At 38.0% G+C, this 25,525-nt stretch overlaps 1 protein-coding gene across 7 annotated transcripts in view; it reads left to right on the forward strand.

The window, feature by feature from the left end:
• The window catches only part of ERC2 (ELKS/RAB6-interacting/CAST family member 2), a 923,400-nt gene that overhangs the window by 265,674 nt on the left and 632,201 nt on the right, over window positions 1-25,525 (forward strand). For all 7 annotated transcript variants that reach the window (XM_045078756.1, XM_045078755.1, XM_045078764.1 and 4 more), the window contains one exon: window positions 11,110-11,184. In XM_045078756.1, the coding sequence (XP_044934691.1) occupies window positions 11,110-11,184 (75 nt within the window). The remainder of the gene's footprint in view (window positions 1-11,109; window positions 11,185-25,525) is intronic.

Consider the following 25,525-nt stretch of genomic DNA (forward strand, 5'->3'; position numbering starts at 1 on the left):
AACTGGTGGGGTCCTAACAGGGAACTAAGAAACAAACCAGAAGTCAGATTTACTTACCTGTTAAAATCTTAGATGTTTGTAGAGCATGAAGGGGCCACAAATAACAAAATAGACCAAGTGTTATGTTAGTGATTAAGGATGTGAGTTTAGGTATCAGACACCGTTGTGACACTCTCAAGTCTTACTACACTGTAATCTTCGACATGTTACTTACCCCTCTGAGTCTGACTGCTTGCTGATTTCCCATGGGGGTGGTAATTCCTACCTGTAGGGATGCTGTAGAGATCCAGTCAGGGGCTAGACGGGAAGCATGGGGCTTGGCATATGGTAAGCACTTTGTAAGTGGTGGCTGCTGTTATTAACTGCAGTCTTGTATCCTAGTTATATTCTGCTCTTCCACCAGAAAAATCAAGTTCCTTGAGACCTGGCATGGTATTTCATTTATCTTTGTTATTGCTGCATTGTCTAGCATTATTAGGCACTTAGTAATTGTTGAATTAAATAACTAAACTCTGTTGTTACTCCTAGGCCATTGTTATTGCCACTGGCCAAATATTTGGAACCCGGCATCTTATTCTATTACTTTCTATGGTTCCCAGGATCATATCATCCAAAAGACCAAGATAAATCTGCCGAACAATCTTTAATGCAAATTTAGGAAAAAGGAAAAGGAGTAGGTTATGGATTAAAACAAACTAAGGGAAATGTGTGTATGTGTTCCCAAATGTCTGTTTTTTGGTGAAGACTAAAAAAATAATTTAATGCTGTTTATATTTATGTATTTCCATAGAAACTGTTTCCCCACATCTCTAGAATTTGAAGGCTTCTGTATAAGACCAGGATTTTTTTTTAAATTTTTAATTTTTTATTTTTTATAAACATATAATATATTTTTATCCCCAGGGGTACAGGTCTGTGAATCACCAGGTTTACTAAGACCAGGATTTTAATGAGGGCCTACGTGGCCTTATACACTCTGTCTTCTCCCTAGCCGTTACCCTTTGGGTCTCATTTCCTTATACTGTATCCATCACTTCCTACACTCCAGCAGCACTGGGAAACTAACTGTCCCTGGAGTCCTGTGAGCATAGTACCACCTCCATTGAGAATACCTGCACTAGAATGTAAGCTTCACAAAAACAGGGATTCTGTGTGTGTTTTCCCTGTAATATAGTGGGCCTCCAGCAAGTATTTTTTTTTTTTTTAAAGATTTTATTTATTTATTTGACAGAGATCACAAGTAAACAGAGAGGCAGGCAGAGAGAGAGGAGGAAGCAGGCTCCATGCTGAGCAGAGAACCCGATGCGGGGCTCGATCCCAGGACCCCGAGATCATGACCCGAGCCGAAGGCAGCGGCCCAACCCACTGGGCCACCCAGGCGCCCCAGTATTTTTTGAATTTTATTCAGGCAGACCTAGTGGCAATGCTTTGATGGTAGCCAGTATCAGACTGTAGAGTAGGTGGGCAGGGAATGCATTCTGCCAGGCTGCATTCTCTGATATACTTTCAGGAATACTAATAATCATTCAGGAGCAACAACAATAATAAGGATAAGTTTCAGTTATTGAGAGTGTACTGTGTGCCAGCCCAGCTAAATACTTCACATGCTTATCTCTCTTCAACTTTACTACCCTGAGGATCAGAGAAAATTCAGGAATTGCCCAAGGTCACACACCTGGTAGATATATGAGGACAGGATCTGTTTAACTATATAGGATGAATTTTAAGACTTTCTGAGCTTTACCTTCCAAATAGTAAGGTTTCATTTTTTAACTTTTGTTCTTAATTTGTTTTATTATGTGTGGACGAAGAATGTGGCCTGTATCACTTCTGCCTTTTGGAATCTGATTAAGGTTTTTCTTGGTGGTCTGGTATGGTGATCATTCTGTTTAAATATTCCATGGAGTCTTGAAATGGGGGTGTAATCTAAAGTTCACTGTAATTGTCTATTAATTTAGTCTTACTTATATCATTTAAATCTTTTAGGTCACTCTTTAATGTTTGATCTGTCAAAGATTGAGAAGGATATTCATATTTGAAAGTGATCATTTTTTCCCTCTATTTCTGTACGCTTAACCATGTTTGCCGTTTAAGTTTTAATATCTAATACAGTTATCAGTACCAGAGAACTGCTGTTGAGAGAAGTCTCTTGAAATTTCCAAGTCCTCAAAAAAGGAGTGAGAAATGGAAGATAGGATCAAAGGAGAAATAGGAGGTGACTACAATGAAAGAAGCCAATGGAGAGCTAGGTGTCAGCTTCAAATATCAAATCAAAGCTACATGGTGAAACAAGGGCAGTTTAGCACAGTGGTCAGGAGCAGAGGCCCTGGGACCAGACTACCTAGTAGTGCAATTCAGTAGATTGTGCAAGTCACTAACTTCTCTATGCTTCCATGTCCTTGAATGAAAAATGATGATAATAATAGTATCTACTTAAAGAGGTTATTGTCGGGGCGCCTGGATGGCTCAATGGGTTAGGCCTCTGCCTTCGGCTCAGGTCATGGTCTCAGGGTCCTGGGATTGAGCCCTGCATCAGGCTCTCTGCTCAGTGGGGAGCCTGCTTCCTCCCCACCCCTGCCTGCCTCTCTGCCTACTTGTAATCTCTCTCTCTCTGTCAAATAAATTAATTAATTTAAAAAAGGTTATTGTGATGATTAAATAACTTAATATTTACAAAGTGCTTAGCACATGTATAAATAACTATTAGCTATTGCCATCCTTCACACAAAAATCCTTTTTGGTCTAAAGGTATTATAGAACTTACAGTGTCATTTGGCCTGTTTCATTCTATTAGGCAATATTGAGCACTTATTCTTGGCAGGCAGTGTGTTAGTTACTGGGAATACAATGGTCGTATGGAGTCCCTGTGCTCATGGAGTATACCACCCAATGGTGAACACAGACATGAATCCATTGACTTCATAAGTTAGTGAAAAATTGCAGCCATTTTCAGTGATATGAAGGAAAGTTACACAATGCTATGAGAGTATATATGGTGGTGCAGGATGTAGACTAGTCTGGAGTCAGTTAATGGCCCTTCTATGACATATTTGTAATCTAAGTCTTTGTAACAAATACCCCAAACACTAACGGCTTAAAACAATGAACACTTATTATCACACAAATTCTGTATGTCAGGAATGTGTGAGTCACTTAGCTGGATGGTTCTGGTCCAGAGTTCCTCATGAGGTTGCCATCAAGCTGTTGGGCAGGGCTGCAGGAATCTGGAGACCTCGCAGAGGCTGGATGACCCACTTCTGCTATGGCTGACTCACATGGTTTTTGGCAGAAGGCCTGTTTCATGCCACATGGGCCTCTCCATAGGGTAGCGGGAGGTATCTTCATGATGTGTCAGCTGGCTTCTTCTAGAACAGGTGACCTAAGAATGTGAGCAAGAAGGAAGCCATAATGTCATTATGACCAAGCCTCTGAAGTTGCAGATGCCATTTCTACCATATTCTGTTTGTTAGATTGAGTTACTAAGCTCAGTCAATTTTCAAGGGGAAGATATTTAGGTTTCATCCTATAAAGGGAATGTCAAAGAATTTGAGGACAGATTTGAAACAGCCATATGAAGAATTGGCATTTTTTTCTGAGATGGCTAGGATGAATATTGAAGATGTTCTGGACCAGAATTGACAAACTTTTCCTATAAAAAAGGCTCTTAGATAGTAAATATTTCTAGCTTTTTTGCAAGGCCATATGGTCTCTGTTACAACTACAAAACTCTGTCGCTGTAGCATGAAAACAACAATAGACAATATGTAAATTAGTGGATATAACAGTGTTTCAATAAAACTTTATTTACCAAAACAGGTGGTGGGCTGTTTTTGGCCTGTGGGCTGTAGTTTGCTGATCCTTGTAGGCAAAAAGGGAACAAAAATGGTAGAGGACTATTCCAAGCAGAAGAAACTGACTGCTTCAGGAAGAAGAGTTGTTACACAGTTAAGAATGAAAGGTACCTAAATCATATTCTTTTAATATACTATGTTTATTGGAACATTGTTTATAGTGAATAAAAAGAGTGGGGAAACATTTATACAGATAAATTCTAAAAACATAAGTATTGTTGAGGAGGTAAACCCAAAATGCAAAAGCTTTGTGTAGGGAAGACAGCTGGCATTTATGTAAATTAAAAAAGAATGTGCTCTGTTATTGAATTTATACTATTTATAAAGGCATACATATGTAATCAAAGCACAAAAGCATGCATGAGAAAATGTTAAGGTAATAGTTTCTTTCTAGAAGAATGGAGATGGTGAGGGTTGTGGGACTTAAACAAGTTATGTTTATGGCTTGCAAATTTTTTTAATTGTAAAATACATACAACATAAACTTTACCATCTTAAGCACTTTTAAGCATACGGTTCAGTAATGTTAACTATGTTCAGGTCATCATGCAAGCAATCTATAGAAATTCTTTTTTTTTTTTTTTTCTTAAAGATTTTATTTATTTGACAGAGAGCTCAAGCAGGGGGAGCTGCAGAGGGAGAGGGAGAAGCAGGTTCCCCACTGAGCAGGGAGCCCAAAGGGGGCTTGATCCCAGGACCCTGGGACCATGACCTGAGCCGAAGGCAGACACTTAACTGACTGAGCTTCCCAGGCACCCCTCTAGAAATTTCTTATCTTTCAAACCGAAACTCTGTATCCATTAAACAACAGCTCTGCATTCCTTACATTTAGTCTCTGGCAATCAGAATTCTATTTTCGGTTTCTCTGAGTTTGGCTACGCTAGATAAATCATATAAGTAAGAGCATTCAGTATTTGTCTTTTTGTGACTGCTGTATTTTGTTAAACATAATGCCCTCAGGGTTCATTCATATTGCAGCTCATGTTAGAATTTTGTCCTTTTTGAAGGCTGGGTAATATTCCACAATAATTATATACTACATTTTATTTATCCATCCGTTGATGGACATTTCAGTTGTTTCCACACTTTGGCTATTGTGATAATGTTTCTATAAATATGGGTGTACAAATCTAGATCACAGTTTTTTTTTTTTTTTTAAGATTTTATTTATTTATTTGTCAGAGAGAGAGCGAGCGAGAGCGAGCACAGGCAGACAGAATGGCAGGCAGAGTCAGAGGGAGAAGCAGGCTCCCCCGTGGAGCAAGAAGCCCGATGTGGGACTCGATCCCAGGACGCTGGGATCATGACCTGAGCCGAAGGCAGCTGTTTAACCAACTGAGCCACCCAGGCGTCCCTAGATCACAGGTTTGATGAAATAAATGATCAGTTAAATAGTATCCTGTGGAAATATAGTAGCCTGAGGCTCTTTCCTCCTTCCATTCTCCCACAGCACATTCCAATCAAACTTCACTCATATACTCCACCAGAACTGCTCTCGTCAATGTTACTAATGGCCTGCCATGCTCCTAAGTGCTGTGGTCCGTCCTCTGGTTTCACCCTATTAACTTCTCAGCGGCAGTTGATAAGGTGGTCATTCCTGTATCCTGGACTCATTTTTTTTTTTTTTTCATTTGATTTCTGGGATACTGCACTCTTAGTTCTCTTTCTACTTCACAGGTTATTCCTTCTCAGTTTCTTTTATTGCTTCCTCCTTACTTCTCAGACCCCTAATGTTAGGTCATCCCTGGGCTCAGTCCTCTTTGGTCTCCTTTTCTTTGTGTGCAATCCCAGTTGATCTCATCTGGGCTTATCACTTTAGCTAAAAGCTATTTATTGGCTGATCCTAAATTTTTTATTTGTAGCTATTAATTCTCCCCTCAAATCCAACTCTTCTATCCACCTGCCCACTCAGCAACTCTACTTGAATGTCTTACAGCATCGAAAACTTAACATATGCAAAACCAAACTTTTGCTTCCCATAAGTCTCACTTATCCTTCCCCATCTTCCCGATCTTGGTTTTCCACCTGCATTCTTTCTGTTGTCCAGGCCAAATACCATGAAGCCATCTTTTACTTCTCTTTTTCTATTGTCTCCAGGCACTCTGTCAGGAAAGTCAGGTCAACCTCACCTTCAAAACATATCCAAACTCAGTTCCTGCTCATCATCTTCACTCTGTCACCCTGGTCCCAGACTCTATCATCCCTTGTTGGGGTTATTCCAGTTGCTTATTACTAGTCTCTGTAGTTCTGCCCTTACCTCCTTCCTCAACCCAAATCATACTGCAGTCCAGCAGCCAGAGCAAACTTTTAAGGATGTGTGGTAAATCATGGTTTCTCTTTGCTCAGAACCTTCCAGTGGCTCCCCATTTTCCTCGGAGTAAAACCATTGTCCAGACAATGACTCCAAATTGGGCCCAGTGTGTCAGCCTGCACCCTTGTACTTCTCTGACCTGCTATTTTCCCCACCCCTTATTTAGTGCTAACCTGGTTCTTAAACATTTGCTATTCCCTCTGCTTGGAATGTCTGTACAACTGGCTCCTCCATTTCCTGCAGATTTTTGTTCAAATGTTCCCTTTGCATGAAACTTTCCCGGATCACTCTTCTTAAAGTTGCAATTGGTCCCCTTATACAATGTGTCCTGGTCCACTTTTCTGACTTATTTTCCTTTAAAACACTTAACAAACTAGTTTGGTCTCCTTTTAAAACTATTGTGTGTCTTTCTTACTGGAATTTAAAATTAAAAAACCCATAAGGGCTGGAGTATTTGTCTACTTAGTGCACTGCTGTATTTCCTATATGCCCTGCATCAAATTATTATTTGAATATTTGAATCTGCCATATCTTAAGACTGATGTGAGTTGATGTTTGAGATTCTAGTGTTACTTTCCTGTCAGTTTCTTCAACTGGTTTTGTTCCTCAAAAGTGGTAATTTAAAAATATGGCTTCAGATTCTTTGGCACTCTTCCCTGGAATCTGAGCAGGCTTGTAACTGCTTCAACCAACGGAGCATGGCAGAGGTTATGCTATGGGACTTCTGAGGTTAGGTAATAAAGGGCTGTACCGTCTTTGGGTTATTTGCTGGAGTGCTTGCTCTTGGAGTCTTTACACCTAAATGTGAGAGGTTGACATCGTGAGGCTGCCATGTTGTGAAGAAACCGAAGTCACATGGAGAGGCCATATACAGGTGTCACTGTATATAGGTGATATTCTAGTGAAACCCAGCTTTCAAGTCTTCTTCTGGCCAACACACCAGGTACATGAGTGAAGAAGCTGGGACTGAAGAACACCAATCCCAGCTGTTCTAGTCTCCGACATGCTTTAGAAACAAGCCTTGCCCAGTCTATCCTTTATAAATTCCTGATCTAGAATTCATGAACATAATCAAATGGTGGTGGTCTGACACCACTAAATTAGGGGTGGTTTGTTCCATAGCAGTAGATTACCAGAATAGTAAAGGGAAAAGGTCAGATATAATGAATTACCTTTGAATAGAGAGTTAAGTTTTGAGGATTATTTTGGTGTGTGTGTGTGTGTGTGTGCATGTGTGTGCATGTATGCGTGTTTCCTACTGAAGAGATGAAGAGATGGTGTGTGCAAACATTACTCTGCCAGGCTCATCCTGGAAGGTAGTGTCCCTCCACATTAACTCACTAGACTCTAGGTACTCATTAACTTCCCAGAAATGTCATTCCAGTGAACCACTTGAGATTTCATGCCTAAAATTCTGGGTTCCTGATATATTTCTGTATTGGTCACCTGGAGTTGCCGGCAGTTTTAGACCAGCCCATGGGGGTGTTCAGTGGCCTTTTTTATTATATGACATTTCAGGAACCTGGGCTCCTTTTATCTTGGAGTTCTACCATCTTCTTGGGTCTTAGAGTTCTTTACTTTTAGTCAGCAGACAGGAAACAAGGAAAAATTGAGGACAGAATAAGAGATTTTTATGGAAGTTGAGTTCTCCATTTCTGACCATATCCCAGTGGCCCAGAAATAAGTCACATTGGCACCATCTTGATACAACGTCAGTAGTGGTGGTGCTTCCTAACAACACTGTACATTAAAGAAGAGGAGTACAAATCTTGGTCAGGCAACTTCTCCTGTCTGCCACAATCAGATTGAGCATTTTAAGGATCCTAAATCTCAGAAATGGATAAAGTGTTTGAGATAGAACTTTCAGACTGTCCGTGATATCTATATGTGGATTACGATCTTCACTTACCCGATACCTTAGGAATTAAGGTATTCCTCAGTAACTGTTTAGTCAGGATTGATTGAAATATAGTGTAGCGAAGGCAGGAAAATTGCAATTTTCAGGTAATTGGAGATGTTATTTTATTTTATTTTTTAAGGAGTGACACAGAGTCTAAGGGCCCAATCTGGATTTTTGGCTGGTTTACACTATAATGGAACTTGCATAATTATGGCAAAGAAAACTCTCTTTCCTTTTTTGTAAAACTATTACTACAAGTTTAGCTTTGCTATTGCATGTATGCCCTTCAAAATGTTTTTGTGCTTGGCAGAAATTATAATAGCACATGCCTTTACCCTATGGTTTTTATTTTCTATTTGTGTTACTTAGTTGCTTCTTAATTATTTGTGTTTGTTTATGGAAGCTTAATCTCTCTCCTCAAATTATTTTATGATTTTTATTCTGGAACTGGGTTTGGCTATGGTATGAAATTATCATTAATTCAATTCTCAGCTTTTTTCATTAAGATGCTTTTGATGCCACATGGTATCAGAATTGGTGACATGAAATGTATTTCTTCTACCACCTACCATGGAGCAACTCTGACAAGTGACTTACTTTCCATTTTTTAATCTATGAAATTTTATTTGTCCAGTGAACTCCAACAATCTTGAAAGTACATTGAAGGCTACGTAGCTTTCTTTGGAGGTTGACGTTTTTACGTGATTGACCCAATGGTGCGTTGGAAGTGGATTGTACTGGTCCATGAAAGTCAAAATTGGAAACTTGTTCTAACAGCTAATGTTACAAATTAAATATACAAACTCATGATTAAAGACATTGTATTAAAACTCATAATTTGGGGCACCTGGGTGGCTCAGTGGGTTAAAGCCGCTGCCTTTGGCTCAGGTCATGATCCCAGGTCCTGGGATCGAGCCCCACATCGGGCTCTCTGCTCAGCAGGGAGCCTGCTTCCTACACTCTCTCTGCCTGCCTCTCTGCTTACTTGTGATCTCTGTCTGTCAAATAAATAAATAAATAAAATCTTAAAAAAAAAAAAAAACCTCATAATTTGCTAATTTTTTGGGTTACATTTTACTATTATTAATGTTCTTGAGGTTATTACATTTATTTTTCTCAGATGATAGAAATACTATACAATGGGGTGATATGGTGCCTCTCTTCCCAACTCTGCATTCAGTGATACCACTTAAGGTAGCTTGAACTTGGCCATCGTGGGTGCTGGTTGTTAAATGTTTACCAGTAGCCCACTGATCACCGCACAGGTCATATTCTTCATAGGGTAGTATTGTGCCAGGGACATTGTAGATAGTCAAGAAAGGGAAGCTGCTTTTAAGGTCCTTCCTTTAGAAAATTTCTGCCATTTCCGCGGAGCCCAAAAATGACCAATGTTGCTGGAATATTTTATTGTAGTCTAGGGCCTCCAAAAGGACGGGAGATCTCTTTCTGTCTCTCTGTTCATCAAATGGATTCAGAAATAATTGACTCCATCTCTTCCAAGGATATATTAGGGAAAAAAAATTTTAAGTGATGTGAGACTACTTTGAATAATTTGGAAGTACTAATTCAAATTCTTCTCAAATTGGAGGTTGGTAAGTGGTTTAGCACAGGTTTGCTGGTTTGTGCCAGTGATGACTTTGGGAAGAAAATATGCTATATTCCAGAACTGTAGGGGTGATTCTCCAGTGCTGGGCCCTAGACATGTACATAGCCTCCCATGACCAAATCTTGGGCTGCTGGCAAGTAAGAACAATGTTAATAGAATATGGGCAAAAGAATATTTGTTTATGATCCTGAGAAGAATTATCTTTTATTGTGGGACTGTGTTTTTCTGGCAATATTTGCATTGATATGTTCTGTCTTTATGAAATGGTGATGGTAGCAGATGATAGTGGTGGGATGAGAGTTAATTTTAATATCTCTACTTGAAAAGAGCTAGAAGTCATGTTGGTTCTCTTTTTATAAAGCCCAAAGTGGTTTTTTGTTTGTGTGTTTATTTTTTGTTTTTAATGTTTGTGGCCCGATGGAATGTGAAGGGCTAGAACTACTTCATGTTGAATTTAAATGATTTTCCTGCAAGCAAATAAGTCTTATAGTATTATTCCATAGGTGATTTGTTTCAGCAGCATGGACATACGTGAGTACTTCTGTTTATTCCTCTCATTGGCTACTTTCACAAAAACTGTTGCTAATTATTAAGAAAATCAAAGCATAAATGAACAAATCTTATCTTTTTCTCTTCAGCCAAGGAAACTTTCAAAGTCTTAACAGAACTGTTCTTTAGTGATGAGGCATGCAAAAAGTGAGCTTTTCAGCTTAAAATTGTAATTATGTTGTTTGTGTTTTACTTGAAGTTGTATTTGTCATATTCCAGAGGTCTTGGGTCTACATCTGGCTTTAACCATTTTTGTCTCCTTTCTAACACTGTTGATATTAATGCCAATTTTAATTTCTTGGCATCATGAGTGCATAAACATATCACACACAGATGTGATTTTGAATAAGGACAGAAACTGTAAATTAGGAAGCAAGATATTCACAGGGTTTCATCACATCTATTCACTCCAAAAGTGACACAGTGGTACTGAAAAGGTCTTAAATTGCTCATTTCAAACCTACCTCAGTAGCAAAATGCCATGCGTGCAGTGGATTTGCAACCACGTTAGTCATTTTCTTTCCTCCGTTTCCATGCTGTGTTTGTATTGGGAACACAGAGTAATGTAATTTAGTAAATTATGATTTGATGGCTGGGCAACAGCCCCAGTGTTGAACAGTATTTGGACTATGATTACTTGCTGGCTTTGTCACAGTTGACATTAATTATTGATGGAAGTTTCAGAAATAGCGCATGTGCCAGGAGCTTTTCACCGGAACGCAGGCTCCAGGCAGGAGGGATGCTAAAGAGGGTGGGGGAAGAGTCACCTGTGGCTTGTTTATGTCTGTGCACAGCGAGCCTGCACCCAGTGGGCTGTGTGGTACCTGTGTAAAGGTCATGGTGTGACGGAAGGATGAACCGTCAGGCTTATTTCTATCGTGTTCCTCCCCAGGAATTGCACCGAAGGAGCCAACTTCAGCCGGAGCCAGCCAAGACGAAGGCTCTCCAGACTGTCATTGAAATGAAGGTAGGAGCTGTTCACATTTTTCAAAAACAGCTGTGCCTCCGGAGTTTGTTCTAACTTGTTGTTGCCTAACATAAACACTTGAAATGAACCTTGTGTTTTTCTCTAGGCACCCTGGTGGGTACTTTTCTTCTGGATCTTTTTTCCTTCTTGGGTACATTTAATTTATTGGCCCTTTAATTAGGATGTCTGTTCTGGGCAAAAGAATAAAGGGCTCAAGTATCCCTTGGCTGAAAGGAGCTGGGTTCATTTCCAGAGCATGGCCAATGCTTTCAACCCTAGGGGAGGTTTTGTGTGTGCTTTAAAAGGATATTTCTAAAGCTCGAATAATTCTTTTCTCCTTTTCATTCACATTACAATGAAAAGACACTTTTAAAAAACTAGGACTTGGCAGAGAGAAGTTGCCTTATATGCAGCGAAGTTGTTAAATAATTAAAATTATGCTATCAGCAAAATGTACTTTTCAAAGAATAATACTTTCCTAGGACTCCACTATTTTCTCCTAGCCAAGTCTGGAAGTAATAATAACTTATTAAATACTCATATGTTATCTTAGTTAGCTGTGGAAGCATCGAACATGCTATTTAAAAGAATCAGAGATCCTCCTGGATAGATTTAGAGGATTTAAAGGATGGTTAAGCCATGATGTATGATTAAGAAATAAATCTAAATGAAACCCAATTGCTTTGTTAGTATCTAGAAATGTAAATAAAGAGTTTTTGTTTTTTTTTTTTTTTTTTGGCTTTCAGTGCTTGCCAGAAGGAAGTAAATAGTGTTTATCGTAAGAGTAAATAATTCTTGATTTAAATTGTTTCATGAAGAAAAACAATTCATAACAATGATGTTTGCAATCTGGTATTCCAGAGTTTAACACTTGAGAATTTTCTGATCACCATTAGCCTACAAGAGAATTCTGTAGCTTGCTGATAGGATAGGATAAAGATTTTTCTGTCTTTATTATAGCACATGATTTTGAACTGTCTGCCAAAAAATTCCCAAGTCCTGGGGATAAAGAAAGTAACACCAGCTATTGAATATTTGGCATGCACAATTCTGATTTGGGATAATTTTTTTTTTTTGGTCATGACAATGTCTTCATCCTAGTGAATTTTTGTGGAAATAATGTAGAGCATTTGCTTTTAAAACTGTGTCCCCCAAATGAGGTTACATGAGTTGAGGCACTCATAATGCATTTGCAGCAAATTGGTTGAAAAATATTGTCAAAGGAACCAAATGCCAATAAGATTGAATAATCATTGCTAATCTTGCCTCATCAATTCATTTTGAATTTATGTAATTTGAACTTGTTTTGAAAGAAACTTACCATTCTACACTTGTGGGGGAGTATTTCATAACAGATTTCTTTCTTACTTTATAGTGTAGCCAAACTTGAGACTTGGTTGGGGCTCTTTTCTTTTTTCTTTTCTCTTCTTTTCTTTTCACTTTTTTCTTTCTTTCTTTCTTTCACTCTCCCTTCCTTCCTTCCTTTCTTTCTTCCTTTCTGTCTTTCTCTTTCTTTCTTTCTTAAGAAAAGAAAAAAGACAAAATATTTTATCTTAAAGATTTTATTTTATTTTACTTTTTTGCAGAGTCAGTCTTTCTTCTACCCACTTCCATGCCTACTACCCCAGCCTCTGGCACTTACTAATGGAGAAGAGGATGTACATAAAATCAATTTCCAAACTATCCTTTCTTTTAAAAAAAAAAAAAAAAAAACAAGAGTAATTGTGAATTCCAGCAATCTTTGGAGAAACCAGGAGTGACTCTCTCCCAGAGCAGTGGACATTTTTCATGTAAAGGTCTCTATTCAAATACAATTAATACCTTTTGGGACTTTTAGAAGGAAAAAAAAATCTGCTTACTTATAACAGTTTCTAGTATCAGATGGTTTGTTAGAAAAGAAACAAATAATACACTCATTTAGGCTATCTGTATGGGAAGGCATAAAACATGACTTTTAGGGCAAATTTCACATTCATATATTATCAGTAAATTGAGACTGGAGTTTTTCTTTTATGGATGCCAAAGATGGTGGTTTATAGAATATGTTTTTAGGAAAAATGATGATCAATATACTTGTCAGGGAATTGAACCTGGAATTTTTCTGTTGTTTTTGGATGTGTATTAATTTACAAACCACAGCCTTCTGTTTTGTCAGTGGAGAAGTCTGGGTCCCATTAGCATCTTTACTCACTATGTAAAAATTGAGTTATGGGGGCAGATGGTAGAGGCTCATCTTTTCAGCTATATCTGTAGCTTGTGACAGAGGCTGTGATCTTATCCAGTTTTGTATATTACACTCCTGCGAATTTGGAGAGAATTTTAGAAATCCATATTTTACAAGCTTTAGGGTTGACTCTCAAATACAATTGACCCTTAAACCTGGTGGGTGGAACTTAAGACATTGTTGTGTTTTAACTTAAATACCTTTGGATAAACATTGGTATCATCTGGTTCCTTGGCAAAATCTAAAGTTAAAAGGAACTTTCCTAGAGAAAATTTGACCTGTAGTTTCAGGGAGATGACGTGAATTAAGGGCTTATAAATTACCTCTACTAGTCCCTTGCTTCTAAGAGAGAAACTGAGGGTCAACTTCTGAGCCCTCATCTTCTCCGCACACACTTTTGCATCAATTTGAGAAAGTTGTTAATTGTGAAAATCTGTGAAAACTTGCCTTAATTCAAGCAGCTTTAGAAACTTGGTTTGGTAGTTTCTGTAGATCTCTGTGGGCACCTCTGGGCTTGTACATTGTGAAAATATGTCTGTGGGCAAGCATTGGGGAGGGCCATCTGCCAGCATCAAAGCGGGCGTAATTCTCTTGCAGCCATCAAATCTACCGCAGCCAGTTGAGCAGGGGGCTTAAGGTCATCTGAATGACAATGAAAGGAAGCAAAGTGAATGAAGTTATTTATGATTTATCTTCTTGCAGGAAGCTCCAAGTTTTAATTTTGATCCCGATTTGCTCTGGCAGGTATGTTCCAGGTTTGCACTAGAACATTGTGTGTATTTCTCACAGAAATTAGTTTTCTTGTAGATGGTGCAGTGCTCTTCCTTCTCTTACTTTTGTGTCCAAAGATTCTTTACTAGCTCCTCTTTTCTGCTTTTATGGAGAACTGTCAACAAAAATGGTAGTTAAACAGGTTTTTCCCTTTTTTCTTCTTTAATGTTAATTCCTTTGAAAGAATGTTTTAACCTACTTTTATTATAAATTTGATTTGACATAAAGATAATGTCCAAAATTTCACTTTCTCAGGTTCATTCATAAAGCTGTACCTAGTTTCTTTTTAAGAAAACGAATTACAATAACAATGGTACTAGTCAGATAATCTTAAAATTGTTTTCTTTGCTAGTTAAATCTTCCAGGTGAATGAAAATCTAATTCAAAATGGCTAAAACCAAAAGGAAATTTATTGGCTCACTCAACTAGAGAAAAACAGGATATTTCTTCAGGCACAGCTTGATCCAGGGGCTCAAAAGTTGTTAATGATCCCATTTTCTCTCATTCCATTCTAGTTTGACTTCCTTCATGTAAACTCTATTTTCAGACAGCTGCTGTCTGCCCATCTGAGTAAGATGGCTTTTAAGCTCTAATAATCACAAGAAGAAGGGATAGGAAGAAATTTGTGTTTTAAGAAAAGGCAAAAAAGAAACCAACCCCAGAATAATGATAATTACTGAAATGGGGTGTAAACTTCACTCTAAACTTAACAGCCCAGCCTAAAAAGAAAATACACAAAGTTTCCTAGTTCTCATTTGCTTAATAAATTAAATGGCACTCATTCATGAAGAAAAACAAACTATGCTAGTGAGTGCCATAAGGGATTTAGTAAAAATTGCAGTAAATGTATTTGATCTGGTGAACTTGTTATCTAAAGTGAATTAAGAAGCTAGGAGTGTAATGTCACTAGGTGACAGTATTTCTGTGGTAAGTAACCTGGGGATTGTGGGTGTTTAGCTTTCTGGTCACATGACCAGCCAGGCACTTGTGTGTCATGAGTGGTGCTTTTTGAGTAACATTTGTTCCCACCAGGCTTTTCTCTGGGAAATGAGCATTGAGCAATTAAGCATTGAGCTTAACTAAGTTGCTGACTTGTCATTTTGCTGTTGACCAAAGAACAGGACTTTGCATTCAGGTGCTAAACTCCAGTAGTGAGGCTGATCTTTTGTTATTAAAACTAAAGACCAAGCCTTGTTTTCCTGCTCCAGCAGATAACTGCTGTTCTTCCACATGGGGTGGAGGTGAGCTGCAGTTGGGTTAAGTTTCTCTTAAAAGATAGGCTGATACTTCGTCAAGTTCAGGCAATTCAGTTCCACCAGGTATGGAAAGGATGCACTGGAACATGCAGAAGGTGAGAGCTACAGTGGCAACTTTTCCCAAGGTCACACATCTAGGAAAGGAGGGATTTCAAGTTCAAACCTAGGCCACTGAATGCATCCTAATTCCCAGTATGAATTTAATTCAAGTATTGGAATCTAGTCAAGAATACCACTTTGTGGCTGAAATGTTTTCTTTGGCTATAAGGCCTCCCTATATTTATTTCTTCCATTTTAAAAACTCTTACCTATTTGAGTCTAAACACCGCACTCTACTTAGAATGATTTCTTCTCTTATGATGAGATGTTCATAGAAAATTGGTTTCAAGCCTAGTTTTCTAGCCAAGCCATTATGATTGCTGATAGGCCTTAAGACTATGCCTCACTCTGTGGCCGTTAGAAACAGTATGAGCAATAATAATAAAAATAGCACCTTGCACCTTTGGTGACACCCCACAACCCGAACACCACTAATTATGCATGAAACCAGACACAGCCCACCTGACATATAATAACCTGTAAATAGGCCTAATTGGCTCCATTTCACAGATGAGAAAGTAGTGTTTTAGGGAGGATAGACAGCTAGGCACTTAGCAACTGAGATCTGAATACAGGTTTTTCCTCCAGAATTCCTATACTTTCTATTCCTTCAGTCTGCTTTTACTGAAGACAGCCCATAGGGTCAATTGGTTTTTCTTTCAAAACTTATATTGGAAATTATGCCCTGGAGTTTGTATCATAGAACAGGTTGAGGCAGCTCTTGAGAGTTGGAGAGATCTCTGGGATTTTTGGGAAGGTGTATGTGCTTTGTGCTACAAGATAAGGGTGATCCTTTTTACATGTAAGTGTTACCAGACCTCCAAGTAGGGCCCCAAATATGTACTCTACTGCCAATGTATGCCCTATATTTCCCCCCTGAGTTTTAAGTCTTGCCCTTAAGTCTTTATAACAGTTGGAGCATAACTCATTCAAACTTGCAAAGCCCTGTGTTTTTGATTTGTGCTATCCATTTACGATACCAGAAATTATCCTTTAGCTTATTTTTTTTTTCTTGAGAAATTTCTTCATCTTCTCATCTTTCAACATAAAAAAAAAAAAAAAACTGTCCCATTTAACTATTTTCCTTAAATAAGGGGAAAAATGTGGGTTTTAAGTGATAGCCAGAAAAAGCAAAATGTCAAGTTAAATGTTAGCTCTGGATGATATATAGTTGTTATTTGGAAGCAAGGAAGACTTTAAAAAAAAAAATGAGACTTCTTTCCTTTTTTTACCCAAACTCTTCTTATGATCTATTTGAATATTTGACTTGCCATTCAAGGATTCCTGCGAGGAACAGGTTTAGTTTGTGAGAATTTAACTCTTGAAATTGAATCACGAACACCTGTGTGGACAGAGTAGCTATTTTGTGCACAGCACCATGGTAGATCTTTCGGAAAAACTGAGCACTCAGTTTTTAAGGGGATAATGGTAGGAAGTACATAAGTCAGGATCTAAGAATGGCAAGCTGGACTGCAGGGACTCAGAGGATATCAAATGAGAGAGGGGGAGGAAATGATTCCTAGAGGAGGTAACATTTGAGGAGGGCCTTGAATAGTTGGCATGATTTTAATAAAGGGGAAATGGGTGGTTTATAAACAGCGGAAACTGTAGGAGCAAAGGCAAGGAGGCTGGAAAGCATTAGGAATACCTGGGGAAGAGCAAGTCTTTCAGTTTGGTTGGGAAAAGACTTAAGTTCAAAAAACAATAGAAGATCAAATAAAACCATAAGAATGTGGGAGAAAAGAAATAATAAAAAAGTTGAAATCAATGAAATAGAAATCAAACATATACTGGAAGGGAATACCAAAGCCAAACACTGATTCTTTGAAGAGATTAACAAAAATGACAAATCCTGTGTAGAATTATTGGGAAAAATAGCCAGTATCAGCACTGAAAGGAGATGTCACTGTCAATTTTATTGATGTTAAAAATATGAAGAAATTTTATTAATAACATTATGATTATAAAGTTGAAATTTTAGGTAATTTCTTTTAAAAATACAACTTGTCAAAACTGCATGGGAAGAAATAGAATATCTGAGTAGTACCAAATATTAAAGACAATGATTCTATATTTAAAATCTTACCACCAAAAGAAGCAATCCCCAAATCCAAAAACCAACTGGAAGAAAAAACCTGCAGCCCCAGATGCCTTCTCAGTGAATTTTACTGAAGATTTGAAGAAAAATTATCATTAGTCATAAAGAAACTATTCCACAGAATAGAAAAAGAGGGAACACTTCCCATTTTATTTTATGAGGCCAGTGTAACTTGGTATTAGTACCCAACAAAGTCATTACATGAAAGGAAAATTTCATAAATGTTGATGTAAATTATCCTACTGAACTGAAAGTTAAATGATATGACCAAGTAACAAATGACATGACCAAGTTGTGCTTATTCCAAAAAAGCAAGTTTGGACTAATATTTGGATACCAATTGTAAAGTTTTTCCGGCGAGATAAACACAACACCAGGCAATGTTATTTACTGCATTAATAGGATAAAGGAGAAACATAAATGTAATTTCAATAAATGCAGAAAAAACATTTGATAAATGCAACATCCATCCATGTAAAAAAAAATGCTTTTTTTGCAAACTCAGATTAGGAGAGGATTTTTTTAATTTAATAAGAAGCAGCTATAAGAAAACTATAATCAACATCATATTTAATGGTAAAATGTTAAAAGTTTTCCTTATGATATAAAAGATAAGACAAAACTGCTTATTACTCTCACTTCTATTCCATAATGTTCTGGACATCCTAAGTATAAGAATTACAAAGAAACAAATAAAAGCACTTTTATTCTCAGGCACCATAATTATACGTGTAAAAAAAAATTTCAGTGAATTCATATATAAACAATTAGGTTAATAAATGAATTTAGCCAGATCCCTAGTCAGTATTTAAAAAATGAATCAAAGTTCTACGTGCCAGTAACACACATTTACAAAAAGAAATTTTGAAAACAATATCCTTTACGATGGCATTAAAAAACCCAAAATATCTAGAAGGAAATCTAACAATGGTAGTACAAGACCCAATTTAAATAAAAGATTTAAAACATAATTAAATGTGGAATAAACAAAACCTTGGGAAAAAAAGAAGAAATAGCTATCAACAATGGAGTGGATAAATAGTGAAATATTCATGCAATGAAATGCTATATGGCAATGAGAAGGACCAAGCTATTGCTTCATGTAACAACATAATTCAATACCCCCAAAACAGCACTGAAAGAATTTAGAGACAAAAGAACACAAACAATCTGATTCTGTTTATATGTGTGTATTCCAAAAATAGACATAAATAATGAATAATAGGGTGCCTGGCTGGCTCAGTTTTTACGTGTCTGCTTTTGGCTCAGGTCATGATCCCAGGGTCTTGGGATTGAGCCCCACATTGGTCTCCCTACTTGGCGGGAAGCCTGCTTCTCCCTCTCCCACTCCCCCTGCTTGTGTTTCCTTTCTTGCTGTGTCTTGTCAAGTAAATGAATAAAATCTTTAAAAAAAAGATTAAAAAATAATGAATAATGTTAGATGTCTGGACAGTGTATAATTTGGAGGAATGCGGGGTTATGGAGGCTGGGTGGGGCCATGAAGGAAGCTTCTGGAGTACGAGTAGTATTCTGCTTTATGATCTGGTTTGCTTGTGTCCAGGTGTGTTTACTTTGTCATAATTCATCATGCTGAGAACCTATGATTTGGCTAATTTCTTTGTATAATATACTTTAAGTAAAAAGTTCATTTAAATGTAAAGGAAGAAAAACTCAACAGTAGAAAAACCCAAATAATCTTATTAAAAATTGAGCAAAGGATTTGAATAGGTATTTTCCCAATGAAAATGTACAAATGGCCAATAAGATATGAAAAGATATTCCAAGAGGAAACGCAAATTGAGCCCTCAATTTGATACGACTTATCCTCCTCTAGGATGGCTTAAAAAAAAAAAAGAAAAAGAAAAAGAAAAAAAAGACAGTAACTAACAAGTGTTGGGGAAGATGTGGAAAACCGTACTCTCATATTGATGGTGGGAATGTAAAATGGTTCAGTCCACTTTGGAAGACCATTTGGAAGTTCTTCAAAATGTTAAATGTAGGATTACTGTATGACTCAGCTGTTCTCCTCCTAGGTGTACACCCAACCATACTGAAAACATATGTAAAAACCTGTACACAAATGCTCATACACCATTATTAATAATAGCCAAAAAACTAAAAAGAAATCCAAACGTCCATTATCCTATATGAATAAACAAAATATGGTATATGCACACAGTGGAGCATTATTTAGCCATGAAAAGAAGCGAAGTACTGATACATGCTATAACCTGGGTGAACCTTGAAAACATTGTGCTAAATGATTCCATTTATATGAAATGTCCAATATAGGTATGTCTGTAGAAATAGCAAGTAGATTAGTGGTTGTTAGGAAATGGGGGAGAGGAGAAAAAGGAGTGACTGCTGATGGGTGCAGGGCTTTTGGGTGGTGAAAATACTGTGGAATTAGATAGTGGTGTTTGTTGCACAAACCACTGAATAGCACACTGTCAAAGGATAAATTTTATGGCACATGTAATGTATATAAGTAAAGCTGTTATTCAGAAAGAAAGATATTCCAAAGGAAAGGATCAATGACTTTGATTACTTAAAAACTAAAAATATAAACAGAAGTATAATCAGGAGATGTATTTCTAAGGTTAATAGTAGTTAGAGACTTAATATTCTTAATATAAAAGAAGATAGATTTATCAACGTGGAATAAAAGCTTGGGGAAAAAAATGTACCAAGATGTTGACACTAATTCTGAATGAGTTGATTATAAAGAAATTTTTCCTCTTTCCAAATTTTTATATTTTCAATAATGTGCATTCATTACACAGGAATGATCAGGAATTATTGGGAAAAACAGCAGTACGTTCATTGAAAAAAGCTTAAAGCCGTATAGTTTCTTCTTTCTGATTTTCTTTTGCTGAACAGAGAAGGCTCCAAAGAGGGGAAGGCTAGAATATTTATTTATGATTAGAAGAGAAGGTTAGGTTATTTACGAAATTGATAATTTGGCTCTCCTGCTCTGAGTTTCCCATCTGTGAAATGGGACCATGATACCAGCCTGCATAGGGTTGTGGAGAATATTAAAATGAATTAAGGCATGGGAAAGTCCTGGTACATAATAAATGCTCACAGAATTCTTTGCTTCTCTATCCATTCCCTTTCTGTCTGGAAATTGAGTTTTACCTATGAAAAAGAGATGGTACCTTTGAGCAAGGATAGAGAAGGAATGTAAGAAGTTTACTTCAGGCAGTCTTAGCTCAGAATACATATAGGTGGCAGTGGAAAGATTTTAAAAGCATCTTTGAAAGGAGAAACAAGTAGAGAAAAAAATAGCGACTGCCAGTAGGCCTGTGGCATAATAAATGACCTAGGGACCTGGCTTTCTGGCTGTTGGGCCTTTGGCAAGTCACTTGTCTTTTCTGGCTCTCACTGTTCTCATTTGGCAAATGAAGAGATTGGACCAAGAGTCCTGCTTTAAAAGTTCTACCAAGTTTTGAGGGTAGGTGACTGGCAATTTGGAGTCTCAAAGGGCCTGCCTGCGGAGTCTGAATTGACATGACATTCTTGCAAAGTTTAAATCTTTGCTTTGTTTGCTCCATTTTGGCCAGCCCTGCCCAGGCCAGCAGCCCCTGCATTCTCCCTTGTTGGTGCTCAGGTTCCCAGTCTATTGTTTATTTAGGGATCGCAATTTCCTTACTGGCGTGCGCCTCCGCCAGCAGGGTTGAGAAGTCAACCACAGGCCTCATGTGAACTTCCCCTTTCAAGTTTCAGTAATGACAGTGTACTGGCTGTCACATGCCTCATCCCTAAGGCATGGTCCAGTTTCCACATCCATCAGGCTGTGCTGGTGACTTGGGGTGGCCTGAATTCCTCTGCCGCCTGTTGCTTTTTCCATGAGACAAACTGGTTGCGCATAGAAGGATTTGTGGTATGTTTTGGAGATCTTAAGAATGAGGCTCCAAACCAGGGTTGTTGAAGGCATTGTGGGGATGGTTTAAAAGGAGTGGGAAGAGCAAGTTCAGGTTGCTAGAGTCCAGTGAAAAGAGCTTCCTCACCTGATCATTTCTTAAAGAGCACTGCAAGAGAATAGAGGTGTCAGATGTCCACCTTTTCATTACTTTTTGAAATGCTGTCACTGTTTTTGCGAAGTAGTCTTTCTCTGAATTTCTGGGAATTCAAACTCTCTTTGTATTTATATGTACATGTGAAAGATGACTTTGACCAAGCCTTATGGAGGGTGGGGCTGCACACAGTACACACTGAGGGGCTACCCTTTCATTCGGAAACACTTTCTGAAATTTCTTCCTCCCTGTCCTCTCTTCCCAACCTCTTCACTATTTTCTTTTGACCTTGCTCTGTGATCTTTAAAGGCTAATCATACTGTGTGGAAGAAAGAATCAAAATAACCTAGCTGCTAGGTGGCACACCTTCTCTGAAGCCAGTTCTCCTGAGGTTTTCCTGGAGACAGCAAGATCCTACTGTGTGACTTCCTCTCTTCTACATGTGGAGGCGACCATTCCAGTGTATTAAAGGTGTTAAAAAGTGACTGCATTTCTGGTCAAATGGAGCATTTACAGGTCATGAAAGTTATCTAAGTATTTGTTTGCTGACAAGGAACCTCAAGCAGAAGTTGAGCCATCTTGGGCCTAGAAAGTTATTGCAAAAAAGGGAAAATCTTTGGCAAGTTATTTACCTTCTAAAAATCTCCTGACCTATAAAATGAGTAAAATAAGTACTTAATTCAGAGGGTTATAGGGAAGATTAAATGATATTTTCTAGCACAGTGTTTGCATTGGTAATCAGTACACATTAGCTGTTGTTGTTATTAACTGCATTTTTAATGCTGGAATGGGGAAGCATTGCTTCTGTCCTATACTATTCTTTTCTATATTTTCAGATAATGCAAATATGTTTGTATCTTCAACATAAACAAGGGAGAAAACATAGGTCTAAAAAAAGAAATCTTTTGATGAGGCTTCATTCCCCCCGAGGAGTTTACAAATAAATATAGATTTTTTTGCTCACCTGTATTCTGAAAGGAAATGTCCTTGGGTGACACCAAGTCATGTACTTTTTATTCACTCCCTAGATGAATCTGATGCACCTAGTCCACAGACTGGCACTGGGGAGCTTCTGCTTTAGTGTGTTACACAGGCAAATGGAATTGATTTTGGATTAGCCAGTGCACCCTTCTGTGCATTGGAAATGTAGAAAACTATCAGTATTAACGGAAGCAACTTTCTATGAAGGGCCAATAGTTAGCTGAGAGGCACAGGTGTAACTACACTGGTTGTTAAAATATTGAAATATTTCTATGGTTATCTCAAATCCCCAGACTATCCTCCCCTACTCCAGCAACTAAGGAGTTAACCCCTGGCCTCTCAGGGACTTCCCAGACCTGGTTCCATTGCTCTGGTGGTATCTATTCTGGTTGGTTCTTGTCCTGTGCTGTACTGGTTGTTGAGTGACTCAGCAATCATCCTGATTCTATGGGATTTAAAGTATGCTTAAATATTTTCTGACTCTCTTCCTTTCTTGAAACATTACTCTTTTATTTTTTGTGACCTTTTCATGATCTCCATCAATTTTACACCTCTTCGTTTTGGTGATTCCTGTGCTGTTTTTTCTATACCCCTTTCTTAACTGTGTCTGAGAATTCCTTCACCACTAGGCTGATGATCTATCATCTCTACTGTCTCAACTCCCATTTTGGCTAATGTTTTTATTATTAACTTTTCAAAGGTCATCTTGTTGCCTTCTTTTGACCAGCTTATAAGCAACTCCTAGCTGGATTCTGAAGAGTGCTTATCATTCAGCCCCTTCTTTTTTCCCCAACTCTTCTGCAACAAAAAGTGATCTACACTTTTCAATTAGTCCTGTCTTCTTACTCCTCTTCATACATAATTCATACTTATTATCTTATTCTTTCAACTTATATTAATTAAAGATTATGTGCTGGATACCATGCTGAGTAAGTACTTTTGACTTTGTATGTGTTATTATTTCTGGCTGGAAAGAATTTCATCTTCCCTATAATAATCTTATTTTTATTCATCTTGAGACCCTGTATTAGGCCCCTGTGCTTTCTGGAGATTGAATACTCTATGGTCGTCTTACCCATTGCTGACCTCTCTTTGTAGATTTGTAGACTATTGTATCTAACTGTATTTTGGTGTTACCTTTCATGCTATTACTTCTGTGGCTTACTCTTGTGATTGCAAGTGGCTGAAACCCTGCTATTGTATTTTGGTATTCTGGGGGAGTGGGTGGTTCAGATATAGCTGTACCTAGCTGGTCAAATGATGCTGTAAGGACCCAGTCATTCAGGCAGATTCTTTCTTTCTTTCTTTTTTTAAGATCTTATTTATTTATTTGACAGAGAGACACAACGAGAGAGGGAACACAAGCAGGAGGAGTGGGAGAGGGAGAAGCAGGCTTCCCGCTGAGCAGGGAGCCTGATGTGGGGCTCAATCCCAGGACTCTGGGATCATGATGTGAGCTGAAGATAGACTCTTAATGACTGGGACACTTAGGTGCCCCATCATTCAGGCACATTCTTAGTCATAGTATCAAAGAAGGCCATAACCAGCCATAGGCCCATCTTTTCCTTATCATTCATAATATCAAAAGGAGAAACATAGGGTCAGAAAAGGAGAGGCCTCTGAATTTATGTTGGTCCCCTAAAAGAACTCTTGATTGGCCTTGATGGCATAAGGAATTCACTGCAGATCAATCTGCATCCAGAGAATCCATGGTTCTTGCCACAGAGCAGGGGCACACAGGAAAACCCCACTAAAACCACAGGCAACTGGAGAGATGTAGTTCCCAAAAAGAAAAGAAGCTGAGCAGACAAATAAAAAAGCAATTGATAAATTCTACAGCTAGAAATGGGAAGAAGGTAATATTTGTAGAGCACCTGCTGTGTGTTGACTATTATTCTAGAAGGCATACGTGTTCTCATTCATGTAATTCTTATAACAACCTGAGGTTATAGGGTTAGCAACCCAAGGAACATGTTCACATAGATGGGGTAGACTAAAAGTGGAAGCTACTGTCCTCTACATGGTCACCTCACAGAACTGGGGAATGGGTGGGAATGTACTATACTGTTCTTAGCTAATAATAATGATGATATACTCTTTTACTCTTCTGGGGGAGGTTCCATGACAGGTACTTTGTATGCAACATATTCATGCATATATTGTGATTTTCATGACATGCTCTTGAGCATAGTCTTATTTCAGAGAGCCTCAGCATTTTGCCCAAAGACGTAAATGCCTGAACCAGGTTTTACATCCAGGTTTGTGACTCTCGAAGGGTCAGAAAGATTGTTTTATCTTCAGGTGTTTTTTCTTTCTTTCTTTCTTTCTTTCTTTCTTTCTTTCTTTCTTTCTTTCTTTCTTTCTTTCTTTCTTTCTTTCTTTCCTTCTTTTTCCCCTGACTAGAATCTATTAGCAACAACAACAACAAATTCATATATGGAGACCAAAACCTCAGGTTGTGTAGTGTCCTGAAAGAAACATACCTTCTGCCCATGGGTCATTAGCAATGTGCACAGAGACAGGATGACTGGAAGGATGCATTCCTGAGGCATGGGCTTCATGAAAAATGAGTCAGAAGTAGGCAAATGAAGCCATGGAAAGAAACACTGAAGCACCCTAGTTGCTTTGAATTTGACTTGATTCTGTGCTTGTACATTTTGCCATAAAGAATTAGGTACTGTATGAACAAAAATCAATACTTTCACCAAAAAACAGCATGTCCTCTGTCATCTTCTCATCTAGGTCACCATCTTTTTACAGTTTGATAAGGCCCAAGAAGTTGAGTCACTAATTTTTTTTTTTTGTTTTTAGTTTTTCCTTCTAACATGCTTTAGGACCATGTCGACTTCTTTCTGGAGTGCTTGGTTTGGGCTTACAAAATCGCGGTTAATCCCAC

The sequence above is a fragment of the Mustela putorius genome, unplaced genomic scaffold (assembly GCF_011764305.1).
Source record: "Mustela putorius furo isolate JIRA1106 unplaced genomic scaffold, ASM1176430v1.1 tig00000095_pilon_pilon_pilon, whole genome shotgun sequence".
Taxonomy (NCBI): domain Eukaryota; kingdom Metazoa; phylum Chordata; class Mammalia; order Carnivora; family Mustelidae; genus Mustela; species Mustela putorius.